General features: G+C 39.9%; 2 protein-coding genes across 2 annotated transcripts in view; both read left to right on the forward strand.

Annotated features, from left to right (window-relative positions):
- Positions 1-2,191: 2,191 nt before the first annotated feature.
- On the forward strand, positions 2,192-13,512 carry zbtb11 (zinc finger and BTB domain containing 11). Its single transcript, XM_083568754.1, has 10 exons — positions 2,192-3,356; positions 4,676-4,896; positions 5,146-5,377; positions 5,502-6,511; positions 8,020-8,316; positions 9,231-9,627; positions 9,817-9,934; positions 10,054-10,212; positions 11,572-11,747; positions 12,454-13,512. Exons 1-10 carry the CDS (start codon positions 3,050-3,052, stop codon positions 12,978-12,980), a joined length of 3,444 nt encoding a protein of 1,147 aa, XP_083424880.1. The 5' UTR covers positions 2,192-3,049; the 3' UTR covers positions 12,981-13,512.
- Positions 13,513-13,864: 352 nt separating this feature from the next.
- Positions 13,865-17,318, forward strand: part of dipk1ab (divergent protein kinase domain 1Ab) — a 36,297-nt gene continuing 32,843 nt past the window's right edge. Inside the window, exons 1-4 of the mRNA XM_083569748.1 lie at positions 13,865-14,187; positions 14,232-15,817; positions 15,862-16,900; positions 17,001-17,104. Coding sequence (XP_083425874.1) covers positions 17,051-17,104 — 54 coding nt within the window. The 5' untranslated portion in view covers positions 13,865-14,187; positions 14,232-15,817; positions 15,862-16,900; positions 17,001-17,050. The remainder of the gene's footprint in view (positions 14,188-14,231; positions 15,818-15,861; positions 16,901-17,000; positions 17,105-17,318) is intronic.

Here is a 17,318-nt window from a genome sequence, read left to right on the forward strand (position 1 = left end):
ATTAAATGAAATGGAGACTGTGGGGAAATAAAACTCATTAGTTTTATTTACAATAAACAATGCAACAAACGGTTTGTTTGCAATAAACAATGCAACAAAAGTATTTCAATTGATGCACCCTAAAATCTTGAACATTTTGGAAAAGTGATTTGCTTCTTGATTTGCATAGATCAGACTCTGCAGAATGTATAACAGATTGATTATTATATAACAGGTTAGGCCTTGCTGAAGACTTTTCTTTTGATAGAGCAATGACACGTAAGTTTGGCATCTTCCTGTCTATTCCTGTCTCTTCCATGATCAATTTGTCAACCAGAATATGAATTTACTGTCTTATTGACAGAAGCAAGACAATACATTCATTGCAGCAGACTTTCGAAACAAAAAAAACATGTTTATTCCGCATGCGTGCTTGTGTTTGCACTGTGCATATTAATTTAAAAGTTTGTATGAGTGGGCCTGTAGTGTGTGTATAGAGTATGTACTATATCTCGACATGTGTGACGTGTGTATGGTTCAGGGCTACCCTCACACTATTTAATGTAGTTAAATAATGTTATTTGGTGCTGATTTATCAGTGTCAGGCTGACATGGAAATAAAAAGAGTTTCTTACTGCGGAAGGAATGTATAGTAGGCTTGATAAGGGCAGACACACAGTGCGTGGACAAACCAATGCTACTCACATTATTTACAGGAAAGGAGAATTGCTCTCTTTGTAGCCTGCCTTTTCTTTATTACCAATATAATTTTAATAAATTAAATATAATGGAATCCAAGTGGGTCCATCAGTGTGGTGCAACACCTGTATTAGCCTTTTTTTTTTTTTTTTTTTTTTTTTACATACCTAGCATCAGTGTTTGTCAGATTAAAAGTTTTAAAAGATGAGACAGTCAAGAGATAGTTTGGAAGGTTAATGAAGTCTAGACAGGACCAAATAAGCTTAATAGACATACCAAAGACTGAAAGATTAAAACATTTTTATTCATTTCAACAGCAAACCTCTGGTGACAAAAATGTTTTGATTTCCAATCAACAGAATTCTTAAGTGTAAATGCTGCTCCTCAATTAACCTGTTTACCATAATTCTAGATATATTCTTTGCACCAGTGTTCCCACTCTCCCACCCTCATCCCACAACAAGCAAAGAAGATTCACATGTCACTGGATCTCAACATGGCAAAAATTAAAGGTGCATGGAGTCGATTAATACATACATGAAAAGCATGGACAAACTGATGCAGCTAAAGAAAGATGGATGATGGGTCACTCAGTTGCCTGGCAACAGTCTTCAGAGTCTTCACTGTCAGGTTTAAACATTTATTTCATCATATTCACACACAAACATTGTTTACTGAAGACCTAAGTACGGCTAGTTTAACATAATGGCTAAAATCAATGGCAATTTTAATATCGCAATAAAGAAAATATGTTAAATACTGCCAAATCGTTTAGTTAATAATAAAAAAATATTATTATTTAAAATTCTGAAGTTTCTATGCTTTTAAATATAACACTGGAATTAACGTTAGCTCTTACCCAGGTGTTATAACGTATTATGTACTAGGATTCTGTACCACCACATCTGAAGAACAACTGTTCTTCGCTCTATACTATTTAATAGCATAAACATTTAACATCTAACTTTTATAGTATGGCTATATAATAATCTACAGTATTTGTTCAAAGGGACTGTAGTGCTATGCACACTTGTTTTTATAAAAGTGTGTGATGCAGCAAAATTTCCCCAAAGTTGGAGGTGCATAAGTGTGTACAATGTCTTTGCAAGTTGTTGAATTATGATTTCCATTCACTTCTAAGGGGTCCAAAGCTGTTCCAGCATGACAATACTCTTGTGCACATAAGGCAGGCTTATAAAGACATGGTTTGCCAAGAGTATAATGGAGTCCTAACCTCACCCACACTGAACACCTTTAAACTGTAAGATTTTGCAAAGCTGCAACTTCACTGCCTAATACTCTTGTGATAGAGTGCACACAGATCCCCAAAGCTGCACTCCTTCATGTAGTAAGAAGTTTGTTACAGCAGGAAAGGGGGACAAACATGTAACAGGATTTGCAACGAGCACATGGTGTGGTGTCCACATACTTTTGGCTATACTGTATGTCATTTATTTATTGATTCAAATCATTACTATATGTAACAATACTGTATGTATAGATATACACATAAAATATGCCCTTATAACATTATGACCGCTGAAGTGAATAACACTGATTATCTCTTCATCATGGCACCTGTTAGAGAGTGGGATATATTAGGCAGCATGTAAACATTTTGTAATCAAAGTTGATGTGTTAGCAGCAGGAAAAATGGGCAAGTGTTAGGATTTGACTATAGGGCCAAATTGTAATGGGTCAGACTGGGTCAGAACATCTCCAAAAAGAAAAGCTCTTGTGGGATGTTCCTGCTATCCAGTGGTCAGTATCTATCAAAAGTGGTACAAGGAAGGAACAGAGGGGAACCGGTGACAGGGTCATAGGTGGCCAGGGCTCATTGATGCAAATGGGAAACGAAGGTTGGCCTGTGTGGTCCGATCCAACAGACGAGCTCCTGTAGCTCAAATTGCTGTAGAAGTTAATACTGTTAATACTCTATGTGTCAGGATTGTTTTGGCAGCAAAAGGGGGACCAACACAAAATCAGGCAGCTGGGCATAAAGTTATGCCTGATGAGTGTTTGCTATAATTTCAATGACTAATGTATTGTCCTTTTGTTAGAGTACAAGCGCCATCTTGTGTATGACCAGCTTCGTCACAATAATATCTAGTTTTTCGCCATTTTACACGCAACTTCCGGTTGTGCAGCAGCCATTTTGTCGGTTCGTGCAAGTCCGCCCGAACACGGTCACGAACAGCAGTTCCCACTTGGAAAATATTTATTAATACCGGTCTCTAAATTTCACCCGAACACAGGTGCAGGTCCAGAAGAGTCTTTTGTGAATTTTAGAAGGGGAAGCTTTGGCTGGTTGAGGTCTTTCGGGAGGGTTGTATGTATGTCGTGTGTGTGAGCGTGCCGCTGGTCGTGTGTTATGTCGAGCGAGGAGAGCTACTTGGCCATTCAGCGCTATTTAACGGATGAGCGCGAGCCCTACGCCCCCGGCACTCACGGCAACGTCAAGAGGAAGATCCGCAAGGCCGCCGCCTGCTACGTCGTGCGGGACGGAGTGCTGTTTTACCAGCGCCGCCACCGCGGTCAGGAGGGCTTCATCGAGCTCGAAGTGGTGCTGCAGGCCGAGCGGCGGAAGGAACTGATCTTCGAGGCTCACATCTCTGGAGGAGAGCATCTCAATCAGCATCTCACCTGGGAGAACCTTTCACAGAAATACTGGTGGAGAGGTACACCTGCACACTTTGACCAGACCTTTTCTATCTTCTCTCTCCCTGCATACTCTAACTGTAGAAATGCCTGACTAGGGTATGGGGTGAAGGTTTTACCCTACACGTTTCTGCAGTGCACACGATAGTTCCCGTTGGAAGCCATTTGGGACGGAGCCACTGGTCTTTATCCAATCAGGCAGTGGTGTAGATGAGCACTTCCGCTAAATTAGCCGGTTAGCTAATCGGTTAATCATCAGTCGATAGGCAAGGAATCTATAAAACAAAACAAAAAACATTGGCTCTCAAATGTAGGCTATTGAGAAAGCATGCGATTATAATAGACAGTAGGAGAAACCCGAGAGTAATTTGCATCAAAAGCTGTTTGAAACCAGGAAGCTGGAACCACTGTATATTAAAATATTTGTATGTTGTGGGGAAGTGGCTTGCTTAGAGGGTGCCATTACTTTTTGGTTGTGGAGCCATTCAGTTTTATCACATGTAGTCCTTTTTCTTTCTAGGCTCTTAAAAAAATGTATGAAATCAAATTGTAGGAGTGATGGCTTAGTGGTTATTTGGAACAGAAGGTCATGAGTTTAAATCCCACCTGTACCCAGTTTCCACTCCTGGGCCCCTGAGCAAGGCCCTTAACCACTCTGCTGTTCAGCTGTATAAATGAGACAAATGTAAAGCGCTCTGGATAAGGGCGCCTGGCAAAATCTTATAAATGTGAGCGTGTACATGTAATCTTTTTCTTAACTCTGATCATTACATTTGAAGTGAATCGTCCCATAGACCACAGACTGAGTCGGTTAAACTGGGAGACACAATTACCAGCTGGTAAGTGCTGGTGGAAAGGAAGGCGTTTCTGAATTATTTGTTAATGCTCATTCGAAGACAAGTCATTTTAGAGGAAAGTATATAGTATTAAAATGCAGGTAAAAAATCTCAATAGTGCATTTAGGAAGCTGTAACTAATTGGTTAAGATGTTGGTCTCCTAATCATAAAGGTTGTGAGTTCAAATCCCTGCATCTTCAAGCTGACACTGCTGGGTTCTTAAGCAAAACCATCAACCTTCAACTGTTTAGTGGTATCAAGTCCCTTTGAATAAGGTTGTCTGCCAAATTGCATAAATGACTATGTAAATGTTCATTGATCTACTTAATCGAGCTAGCGCGGTTCATGTTTTACAGGCAAAGAGCTGTTCAGACCATGCTGGATTTGTCCGAACAGAACATAATAAGAATTGATGTCATTATACACGTTTCTTACAACAAAACCTGGAAAGGCATCTTCTGCCCCATGCTGTTTTGCATCACTGGTGATCTCTATGTTGTAGGAATCCTAAAGCAAGTAAAGGATTGCATTAAGGACTGTGGGTGCCAACAGAAGCAGGAGCGTGGGAAAGTCAGTGCTGAGGATGCATCAGGATCCCATGGTCCAGGTAGAAAAAAAGAGGAGGATGAAGATGATGAGGAGGAGAAAGCTCTAGCGGAACTGCATGCCACCATTCAGATGAAGCCGAAGGCTGCCAGTGTTGGCAAACATGAACTGGTTTTTGTAAGTATATCGTTAGTGTTGAGTCGAGGTGAATGGGATGTCTGAAATAGACTCTGGTGGGTTTATTTACAGGAAGATCATCAGTGACTGGGTGATGTGATAACGTTTCAGTTCGGTTATTTTCCGTTAAATGGTAGATGGTATAAATGCAACACCTAAAAAAGTTTACTTTGCCGAGCTTTTCGCGACCTGCGTAGAATCAGATGAACATGTACAGTGGATAAGAGATTGTGTGTTTTTGTCCTGCAGGTGGACAGTAAAGGTGTTGTAAAGCAGTTCCTGCCAAAACATGGCCAGACCATGTTAGACAAGCTGAATCAGCAGCGATTAAATAACCAATTCTGTGACATAACCCTGCTCATTGAGGCTGAGGAATATCGGGCACACAAAGCTGTCTTGGCTTCCTGTAGTGATTACTTCTATGAGCTGTTTGTTGAGAAGGGTGCTGTGTCCAGTCATGAAGCCATTGTGGATCTCTCAGGTAACTGCATTTTATATAAACAAATACTTGAAACTCAGTACTTTAATATATTAAATACATTTGGGTTGCTGCTGGAACATAACGTATTGTTTGCATGTGCTTTTTTTGTGTCTCAATCTGCCAGGCTTTAGCAAGGCAAGCTTCCTGCCTTTGTTGGAGTTTGCCTACACTTCAGAGCTGACCTTCAACTTCTGCGTTATGGCAGAGGTGGCCATGCTTGCACGGCACCTGCTCATGCCCGAGGTCCTTCAGATTTGCGAGATGGTGCACAAAAAAGTGGAGGAGCAGAAGCTAATGGTTTATCAACAAGGAGACGTGCACACGGTAATAGCCAGGGAAACTCTGCCTTCTCAGTCGGTGGCCCCTTCTGATTCTGCTTATGTTGTGGCCATGGAGAGTGATGGCCAGGCAGTGGTGGCTAGCTCTGGACAGTCTGAACACTCAATAACTGTTATCACTAGCGAAGACGCAACAGCTGAATCTTTGGCTTTGCTTGCTGGTGCAACAGTGGACGGGGAGACTATGACTGTGGTCACACACAGCGGCCAGGCTGGCTTGCCCGAATCACTCTCTCTTGTAGCCCATAATGGCCAGCCAGAAGCTGGTGAAACCATGACTGTGGTCACTCACTCTGGACAAGCAGGCTCAAGTGAATCCCTGGCTGTGGTCCAGGCGTGCTGGACAGTGGAAGAGCCTCAGGTTGCAGAAACACCTGTAGCAGGGAACATGGAGCCTGGTGCCTACATTATTAGCGTCAAGCCAGGCAAGACGAGTCCTACCGAGAAAATTCATCTAACTGCACCACCACCGGCTCTTCAAGAGGAACCACTTGTCCAGGTTTTGGAGCCTCCACCCCAACAGGAGGTACTTACACAACAGCCTCCACCCGCTGCACCTCAGAAAAGGGGCCCAGGGAGGCCCCCGAAGGTAAAGCAGCCCCCACAAGAACAGCAGTCAGTTGTGACCGAGGTTGCAGAGAGTATACCAATTGGAGGAGAGGATGAGAAGAAAGAGGATCTAGAGACTGCAGACCCTAATAAGAGGCTTCTGAGGAAGCGGTCAGTGAGGGAGGGAGGATACGTTCGTCTGCATATGGGAATTGAGACAGAGGAAGAGATGTCAAACACAGTGAAGGTATGAGTATGGGCTATGGCAGAACATTTTTCACAGCGAAGAATCCATTCTGACTAATTTCAAAATCATATATGTACTTAAGTCCTAAGACGCCATGCATTATAATATTTTTAGAGGTTGCACGATTGATCAGTTAAACGACATTGATTGTTAATCGGCATAGGCCGATTGCGCTGCAAATTAGGCCGCTAATTAGGGAGACGCATCTGAATCAACAAACTGTACATGTACGTTCTGCGCTTGAGTGAGAGAAAATAGCTCTCTCATACCGGCAGGTGGCAGTAGTCTATTCGGCATCCTAACAGGGAAACCGGAAGAGCTAGAACTGTAAATATCAAGGATGCAGCGTTCATACCTGCCGCGATCATTACTAACAGATTCGTGTTTTTAAATTTTTTTATTTAAACATTTTCTGCTAAGTTGCAAAGACAAATAGCGAAAATTTAGTTGTTTTTTTTTTTTTTTTCGTGTGCTAATTCGCTAAGCTAAATAGCCAATCAGAGTCGTCGTCGACGAGCACCGCCGCATGCAGGACCTGCTGATGCCGTCCGACGAGAACCAACGGTGCGGAACACAGCGAAAAAACTAAAAACAACCGAAGCTCAAAATCCACCGGACCGTCAGCTTGATGTTACCGAGGGCTTTAATTTATTATCCTTCGTACTTAATAAAGACATTATATATATATATATGTATATGTATGTCAATGGTTACATATGATGCTACTATAGGAGAGAGAATGAGAGTAATATTTTGGTACTGTGTTGTTCGAGAGCCTTTAACCAGCTGTAGTTTACTATACATGTAGGCAGGGGTACAACCTGCTAACAAGTGCACTGACTGGAGAGGCTTGTGGTATTAAATAAATGTTAAATAGAAGCAATTTTCTATATCATATTCATATATCATAGTCTTTTTAATTAACTGTTAGATCTAATTAGATGAAGGTGGAAAAAAGAAAATCTGCATTAAATTTCAGCCATCAGCTGCACTTATTTCTAAATATCGGCATTAGCCAGAGAAAAACCCACATCGGTCGACCTCTAATATTTTCATCTTTCTTGTTTTCTTGTGATCTTGACATAAAAGTTGTTTTGTCCTGAAAGCAACTTAAACACAATTTAAGTTACGGATCACGAGGAAACGATGTTGTTTTTTTTGTGTTTTTTTGAGATTTCAAGAAAGTCATGATCAAGAAAGAACAACATTTCTGTTGATCACAAGAAAATTAAGTCGTGATTGCAACAAAACAACTCGTTATGCATGACCTCTTAGGACTATCGTACATCCAGTCAGTGTCTCCCAAAATTTTTGGCACCCTTTGTTATATACGTTTTCTCCTCGTTTTCACTCACATGATTTTAAATAGTGGAACCAAAATGTGTTTTATTTTTTTTATTTTTTTTTTTTTATGTATCAAAGGCTTAATGTGTGTAGGTATTGGGAAGAGCTTGTACAGAAATTTGTAAAAACAGGATGTTAAATTAGGTGTTTTAATCTGTCCTCAGACATCTCCGAGACTGGCGAAGCGAGGCCGCATATCACAATCTCTCAAGAGGCCATCAATTGACTCTCCTGAAACTGAGCTTCAGCCTGTCTCTGATGGTACAGAAACATTACCTGATGGAGCAGAGGCAGTTGAACCCGAGGCGATGTCTATAGAAGAAGTAGCAGTACGAGAAAAAACAGAAGGAGCAGTAGATGGAGAACATACATGCAGTGAGTGTGGCATGGTGTTCCAGAGACGCTACACCCTGATCATGCACATGCTGAAGCATGAGAAGTCACGCAACTTCAAATGCACTGTACGTACGTGTTCTGTTACAACAGCTTACTGTGAGGCCCAGATTGACTCTTTACACAATTGTCGTTTTTCTTGTCGTTTTTTTGTGTTATGTTCATCAGTTTTTGAATATGGGTGGTGTTGGATGTCTACGCAAAGAAAGATTAAGTAAAAAAAGTATTTTTTTTCTACAACACAGTGGTGATCTAAAGGGGTGATTTCTGTTTAATTAGGCAACCCATGGGCTTGTACCATTTCCCAGACTGAATATAGACCACCTAATGAGTTCACACTAAAAAACCAGGACTGATTTTGAAGTTTTATATTACATTAATCACAATATTTACTTATATGTAACTATAACGCTGTAATTGTTCTGTGACACTAACATACAGGATTAAGGTTTCCATGGGGTCTTAAAAAGTAAAAAAAAAAAAATCTGAACTATTATACATAAAATTTTCTGTTCTAGGTCTTAAATGATTTTAAACAGGTCTTAATTTTTAATGTTCATGTGGCGCCAACTGCAATGCTTATTGAAATGCTCTTGGAACACGTTCGAATGTTTTTGTTTCCATGGTGTTCGTAGTTCATAGTTTCTCTGTCCCAGATATATTTCACTGTATTATGACTATGAACCAACATGCAACAGCCAATCAGCTTTTTGTTATTGGTGCGAATCTCTTAATTGTAACACAGACGTAAAATTGATTTTATTTGTTAGCTATGGGGAAGTTCAAGATTAGCGATACTTGGCTTGAAAAAATATTTTTAGTACCCGGTTAAAGCCGGTTGCTAACAACATATTCGTGTGTTTGTTTTTGATGTCATGTTATTGGTCTTAAATTTCATTCTTAATGGTTTCAAAAAGTCTTAAATTTGACTTTGTGAAACCTGCAGAAACCCTGTATATTAATCGATGCAATCTTTTTCCAGCTGTGTAACAAAGAGTTCCAGTATTCCGTCTCCCTCCGTGCCCACTTGACTCGTCATAAGCACCAGAAGACCCAGAGATCAACTTTAGCTCGAGGAGGAGATGACGAGGTCTCAGATAGGGTTGTTAGTCAGTCCAAAAGTCGCACCAAGCGCGAATTTGTGTGTGATATTTGCAATAAGACTCTGCCCAAGCTGTACTCTTTGCGGATCCACATGCTGAACCATACAGGCGTGCGACCACACTCCTGCCGGGTCTGTGGGAAAAGCTTTGCCACCAAACACAACCTGAAGATGCACCAAGCACTGCATGATGCATCCAAGCGTTTCTACTGCACCTTGTGCGACAAGTCCTTCATCAGCAAGAGGGGCCTGGATGAGCACATCAGTGTCCATACAGGCAAGCCTAGTACACAAACACATTCTTAAAGCTGAAGAGACCTGTGACATCTGCTAGTGATTTACCATCACTTACATTAATGTTTCTGTAATTATAAATGTGTGAGATATGTAATGTATTAAACCGCCTGTTAAGCAATTTTCATAATTTCTTTCCTGTTTTTTTTTCTTTTTCTTTTCATAAAAATAGGTGAATCGAAATATTTTTGCCAGACATGCGGCGCATCATTTCACCGGGCATCTGGACTAAGCAAACACGTGAAAAAACATCAACCCATGACAAAGACCCGTTCATTCCAATGCTCCCAGTGAGTTCTTTTTACAAATATATTCACAAATAAACCTGTACTGTGTGTATATTTACAGTTAAATGTTAGCATTTCGACTAACGTTTGTGTGGTGCCTGCGTTTTGGTCCCATTTTACAGCTGTGATAAAAGCTTCTACGATGCGAAGGATTTGCAGCAGCACATGAATAAGCACTTGGGCTTGAAACCATTCCAGTGCCAGGTGTGTGGGAAGAGCTACAGCTGGAAGAAAGATTGGTATTCTCATGTAAAATCACACAACGTTGCAGAACCTTACAGGTAAGAGAAGGAAGCATGATAGCAGCTATTATAGTTGCAGTAATAAGCTATATGTATGCAGGGTTACTGCAGGTTTCACCAAGTCAAATTTATGACTTTTTAAGACCATTTAAGAATTTAATTTAATACAATTAAAAATGTAAATACACCACAACATCAAAAACACACATACGGTTTTAACAGCTGGCCTCAGCCAAGCTTTAAATTCAAGTTTTATGTCTGTGGTACAACCCAAGAGAGACTCATGCCAATAACAGAAAGCTGATTGGCTGTTGCATGTTGGTGTTATTTGTATTCGTAATACAGTTAATTATATTTAGAATTGCGAAAGAAGAACTACAACACCATGGAAACAAACACAAACATTCTAAAGTATTGCTGGAGCATTTCAGTTAGCATTAGAGTTTTTGTCACATGGACATCGAAAATTAGGACCTGTTTTAAGGTGTAAAATTGATTTTTAGGATTTTTAAGACCCAGCGGGAAAAATCTTTGTGTGGTAATCTTATGAACTTTGAGGCATTCGGATTAACAAGCTTACTTCTCTGTATCTAAACTAAAATGTTCACTAGAAAAAAATAGTGGAAAACTGACTAAAGTTCTTGTGTTTAAGCAACAATTTGATATTATTAATTTAAGACGCATTGTTTACATTAACCATTACACACACTACATAGAGTAAAAAAAAATATGCATAATATACACAATATAACAATTGATCTATTTTATTAAATTGGCTGCGATTTTTTTTTTTTTTTTTTTTTTATTGGAAGCATCAAAAAACAGCTGATCCAAAATGTAATAGAATAGCTAACAAGCTTTAGTTTCTAATGCGAATGCAGTTTTGTACAAGATGGTATCAAAGTTTCGAGACTAGCTGTTTACTAAGAAAGTACTTTATTTATCTAGATTTACGTACGATCACCTTTGAAATGGTCCCAGCGCTCCCAGCAATCCTGCTGCTTCTGGAATATGTCCTGGAAGTCTGAAATCACAGACATGGTAACGCACATGGTCAGAATAGCACCAGTTAGCGCCATTAGTCTCGAAATGGTTTGATACCACCTCCTATATTTTGTCATGTTATACGTGCGCACATACAGTAGGGTCCAAAGGTTTTGGACCACACTGAAACTTTAAAATAAACTGTTTGAGAATGATCAATGCATGCTGGTGTGCATACAGTCATTAATGCAAAAAAGGATGTACTATTAATGCATTTTTTTTTATTTTTTTATAAATATATGAGGGGGGGGGGGGAGTATCAACCACAGACTACCGGCTTAATCCGAATCCTAATCCAGGCTCTTTAGTATGTGGATTCCTATACTGGGTCACAGTGTTGGTATTCTTTTTTAGGTGTAATGTTTGTGGGAAGGAGTTCTTTGAGAAGGCTCTGTTCAGGAGGCATGTGAAGAATGCCACTCATGGAAAGAAGGGTAGAGTGAAGCAGAACCTGGAAAGGGAGTGCGAACACTGCGGCAGAAAATTCACTCAGCTTCGAGAGTACCGCCGCCACATAAACAACCATCAAGGTGACCTAATGTAGATGCACGTACAAAACAGTAGTTTGTTTAGCACTATGCAAAAAGACAACTACGAAATGTATAGAAGCACCTGGCCATTGAGTGCAACAAAGAAATCTAGATTTCATTAATTATCTGTCTAGATTTCATGAGCAATCTGCCTGTCTTTGATTATTTATGAAGCAATAGCATTTGTTTGCCACATGTTCTGTATGCAAAATCTGAGAAAATTGTGTGTATTTTGATGCCATTTTTGTATTGTACACCCTTGAAATCTCCTCAAAGGATTTAAAAAGGGAAGTGGCAGCTCAGTGGTTAAGACACTGGACTTCTGATAAAAAGGTTGCGAGTTCGAATCCCAGCACCATCAAGCTACCATTGTTGAGCAAGGCCCTTCAGATCATTGAACTCCTCAGATCATTGAGATCATTGCAAGTTTCCCTGGATAAGGGCCAAATGCTATAAATAATAGTTTTAATAGCAATAGGTTATATTTTTTTATTCTCATCAAGAAGAGCATGCTGGGAAAAGTCCAATTCAAAGTTGAGATATGTAATACGTCGATGTCTTACGTTTCCCGCTGATTTGCAATGATTGTTTTTATTTATCGACACACCAAACCAACACAGCTTTTCCTTTCTTGTTTATTGAGGCATTGGTTGGTATGAAGATACTGTAATGCGCCCTTGTTTAATCCTGTTTTCTTTCCCCGAAGGTGTAAAACCGTTCGAGTGTCTGACATGCGGTGTCGCATGGGCTGACGCCCGATCACTAAAGCGTCACGTGCGCACGCACACAGGCGAGCGTCCCTACGTGTGTCCGCTGTGCCAGGAGGCTCACATCGACGCCCGCACGCTGAGAAAGCACATCTCCAAATTCCATGGTGATCAGTTGCCAGGTAAGATCATGTTAGAAAAGGACACGCTACAGTTCCATAATCAAGGCACCCAGGTGGAACACGCTGTCAGCATCCTGAGCCCCGAGCTGCCCCCTGAGCTGCGCCCAGCGGAGGCACCTTCCACCACTGAGGAGATTGAAACTGTGCTCATCACAGAAGAGACAGTGGAGGCCATGCAAGCCATAAATGAGGGCACAGTCACGCTTTCAGACCAGAACATAATGCAGGTGGTGAACTATGTCTTGGCACAGCAGCAAGCTGGTACAAAAGCAGAGGAGGAGCAAGCGTCCGAAATCATCCAGACCATGGAGGTAGAGGTGGCTCATGAAGGAGATGTGGAGTGATGGAAAGACACACACACAGGCATAAATGGCAAGAAAATAGAGCTAAGCTGTGTCTAAATTGTGACTGATAAAAAAAAAAAAAAGTGGCCCAGATAAAGCCATAAAGTTACACATTTATTTTTGTTGTACAACATAACTTGAAGATCTTTGTAGTCCTTCCTCAGTCGGATTGCATGTGTGTGATGCCTTAACCAACAGTGTGTATGTGTGAGCATGTCGAATTGACTTGTGTACTGTAAATATGTAGAAAAATATGCAGTCTGGAGGCAATGCTTATAATTCATAATAAAGTGCGTTACCTAGTTTTCAACTTCTATGCATTACGGATGTGTGAGTTTTGGCTTGCCATTTACTTCGCACACTGTGGGCAGCTGGTAGCGTGTCATACAGCATGGTATATGTACTGATTATCAGCCATGATGGCAATCTAATATTTTCTCCTGTTTAAAAAATGTTTGTAAAAACTAGAGAAATAAATAAACAGTATCATTAAAGGTTTTGCTTTCATTCAGAAAAAAAAATGCAAAGAAATACAACACTTTTTGCCCCATCAATGCTTCTGAAATCACATATATATTAAAAAAAAAAAAAAAACGGATTGCTTAAATATTGAAATTTGCCAGATAGATGTGGAGCCATTTTCTAAGAATGAAGGTGGTTTGAATACCTTCACTCCTGCCCTTTAAAGGTTATTGATGTCACTGGGTGTTTCGGGGTTTTCCTTCACAGCCACTAGCGTTTTCATTGGCTGATCTGTTCATAGGTTGTTAGTACATTAGCGGTTCTTTCTTTTTCAGAAAAATTCAAATTGCAGTGGCACTGATTTTGGCACCCCCCCTAGACAACTTCCCAGTCTTCATGGTGTGTGGTTTTTTTTTTTGTTGTATTTTTATTTTTTTTTAAATGCAGGCTTTACAGGTAAAATCCAAACCAAAAGCAGAAATTCAATGATCTTAATAGTTTAAACATTCAATTTAACACACCACATTAAATACCTGTTGATCACCTGTTCCAAAATTGTTTACATATAAAATGTATATTAGATCAATGTTTTGATCCAGTACTTTTGGAGTACTTTTGAAGTTGCTCATCGGTAGCTGTGTACAGTTCTTCACGTCTGCTCTACTCCATGCAAGTCTACCAGTGATTTGGATATATGATCACTTCAGTGCAACAACAACACTGGCATGGTAGTGTGTGTGTGTGTGTGTGTGTGTGTGTGTGTGTGCGCTGTGGATACGGGTGCAGCAGTGTTTCTGGCAGGGGTTTTTGTAGCATTTGAGTAGTGTGCTGAGGATGATAAATTAATAAAAGTAAATATTTTTTATTTATTAAAAAATTTATAAATAATAAAAATTGTGCATTGAGAGAATGAGAGCCCTGCAATGCTGCTTCGCCTGATGCACTCTCACACACTACCCTTGCCCCGAAGGGGGGAAAATAAAACAATGTACAAATATTATTTACATAAGGTTTTTTTTATGTCCTTCATTTGTTGAAATCTGCATGTTGACCCTTTTTAGTTTGAAAAAAATGTAAAGGATTGTCTCAATCTCTACCAACTAATCTAACAAATGAAACCGTATGAGTATTATCTGTAAATGTAATATATCGAGCTTTGTACAGTTTGTTCTTTTCAGGGAAGTTTGCATTGTGACCGTTATTCCACTAGCTTTTGATCGTTTGAGTTACTATTATGCAAAGTAACTGAGGTATCTGAAAATTTAGGAATGAAACTGTTTGCCATTGTTCTTGTTTGCTACATATTTTGGTGAAAGGGCCAATAAATTACTGTTTTGTGACAGGAATCTTTTTTCCCTTTGTATTTTTTTCTTGCCGATTCAGAGTTTAAATTAAGGAGAGAATTATATTTTACTGCTTTAAGTTGATTGATACATTTGAAAACCCATTTGAACATTTATCAGCATATTTATTTAGATGAGTAGTTACACATGTCTTAAGAATTTGGATACATTTAGCATGTCTGTATGCCAAAAATGTCACTGCTGTTCCACCATTAATAACATCTGGTCACCAGTGGATCTATCCATTTCAGTCCATTTCAGTTCAGATTCAATTTACATTTAGAACAAAAGCGATTAAGGGCAGGAAAAATCCACAGGTTTTAGATAACTTATGAGTAAAATAGAAGCAAAAAAGAGGAAGGAAAAGACTCCTGTGACATGAGAAACAAACCTAGAGGGGAACCGGACTAAAATAGGACACCTGATCTGGATTTATGAATTACCCTTCTACTAGTCAGACTCCTGGGATGAGTATAGGACTGTCTTTATGACTACAGTAGAAGTTCCTATTTAAATGTCTACAGTATTCAGCTAAGATTAGATCATACCTTGAAGCAAGGGTGAGCTTTCGTAAGTATTTTTTACAACATGTGAGTCATTAAGATGTCCATTTAGAACCTTTCACTGCACTTTCACTGCTCGATAAGGTGCTGACAAACCCAAAATGGCAACATCTGGCCTTCAGTCAGCAAGAGTAAATATAGAAGGTCTCCACTGAGTTAAACATGATCCTGAGGTACCAGTGAATTCTGCCTCTTTTTACTTTTCGGATCTGCCTGATTCATACCGACGTCCTACCTTGGATGGCGTTCTCTTCAATTAGACACCACTGTGCAGTTTAGAATTGTTCCACATGAACAGTCTAAAGATCTATGAAGTTGCTGATCAACCTTAGAACTATGAGGATTCATTTGGATTGTAATTAATATAAGCAGTCTACAAAAATGGCTTAGTTTACATGAACAGTTCTGCATTTAATGATCCATCACTGAACACCTTAACAATGATGGAGCTGTAATGACTGCACATTTGGTGCCACCCATATAAGGAAGGATTCCCTATCGAGTCCTCTGAAGATTCTTCCTCATACCATCTCAGGGAGTTTTTTCTTAACACTGTTGCTGCAGGCTCATTAGGGATAGACTTATAGGCACAATGTCTATTGTTAAAACCACTAAACAAGCAAAATGTAATTAAATTCAAAATGATCTATATAATAGATGGCATGTTGATATATGTTCAATGAGCAGGCTTAAATATCTTCTTCTTTCGGCTGCTCCCATTAGGGGTCACCACAGCGGATCAATCGTCTCCATACCACCCTGTCCTCCACATCTGCCTCTTTCACACCAACTACCTGCATGTCTTCCTTCACCACATCCATAAACCTCCTTCTTTGGTCTTCCTCTTTTCTTTCTTCCTGGTGGCTCATTTCTAATCTTGTCCATGTTAATATATGTTCAATGAGCAGGCTTAAATATATCTGACAATAAAACTGTGTATAAGTTTTGCGTAAAAAAAACAACAAAGTTTGTTCCTGTGTCCCTTTGAGTAATTAGTACTTTTGACTGAATAATGTGCGAATCCAATCTGCTTTCAGTTTCTCCTTCAACTATCTGAATCTACAGCCTGGGCAAGAAAGAAATCAGCCCTAACATCACTTTTTTTTCTTCAAATTTGATCCAAAAGTCTAAAAATAATCCACCCTAAGACATTTGTAAGCAGCAAGTCATCTGATTAGGATGCCAAAATGAAACCTCATACTCTACATGTCTGTTTTTAGCCATCCCCTGCCTTCACTGTCTTCACAGCAGCTGCTCCTGGATGTGCCTAATGAAGAAGCTGAGTGTTACTTACTAATCAACTTTAATATGCTTATCGACTAAACCTTCAGCACTGTGTCGTATACAGGAGTAAATGAATACTGGGATAAATACAGAGATATCTACAGGGGCTTAGTGGCTGAGCAGGAGGTTTTAACCCCCCCCCAGCTCAGTTTGGGTTTGGAGAAGCAGGGCTGAGAATGTTTAGCCTCATCTAGCGGTAAAATGTGAAATACACACACACACACACACACACACACGGTCTTTCCGCGGCGTGAGGGACTCCAGTTCAGTAAGTGCTCTTCTCACTCTTATTAATGCACGTGCGTGTATTTTTGGGGCGTTTCCGGTGTTTGTGACACTGTAGTAATCAGTTATTTGGTGGTGTGTGTGTGTGTGTGTTTTGGCTCAGGTTAATATTGTGAGATGAGCTGTTTAGGACATGGCGAGGAATGCGATTCCGTGGATTTGGCTGAGGAAACCCATCTACATACAGGTAGGAGCTGCTCATCATCTCCACCAGTCTTTTGCTTTTATAAAGGGAGCCGCACCATAATAAAGATAATAATATTTATAATAATTATTAAAATTCATGTTATTTCACTCTCATTATTCATCTTCTTGTGTCGAAACTTTCCGTGCCGCGACTCCTCTCATCTCTTAAACACACCATTCAGGCGTTTCATTACATTTTATTTACCCCCCCAGTA

This window comes from Silurus aristotelis (genome assembly GCF_946808225.1).
Source record: "Silurus aristotelis genome assembly, chromosome: 2".
NCBI lineage: Eukaryota > Metazoa > Chordata > Actinopteri > Siluriformes > Siluridae > Silurus > Silurus aristotelis.

Bases quoted from the DNA above. Each gene is read 5' to 3' on its own strand.
- zbtb11 (XM_083568754.1), top strand. From the start codon at position 3,050: ATGTCGAGCGAGGAGAGCTACTTGGCCATTCAGCGCTATTTAACGGAT. The intron at 3,357-4,675 runs GTACACCTGCAC...TCTATGTTGTAG, and splicing joins ACAGAAATACTGGTGGAGAG to GAATCCTAAAGCAAGTAAAG. The intron at 5,378-5,501 runs GTAACTGCATTT...TCAATCTGCCAG, and splicing joins AGCCATTGTGGATCTCTCAG to GCTTTAGCAAGGCAAGCTTC.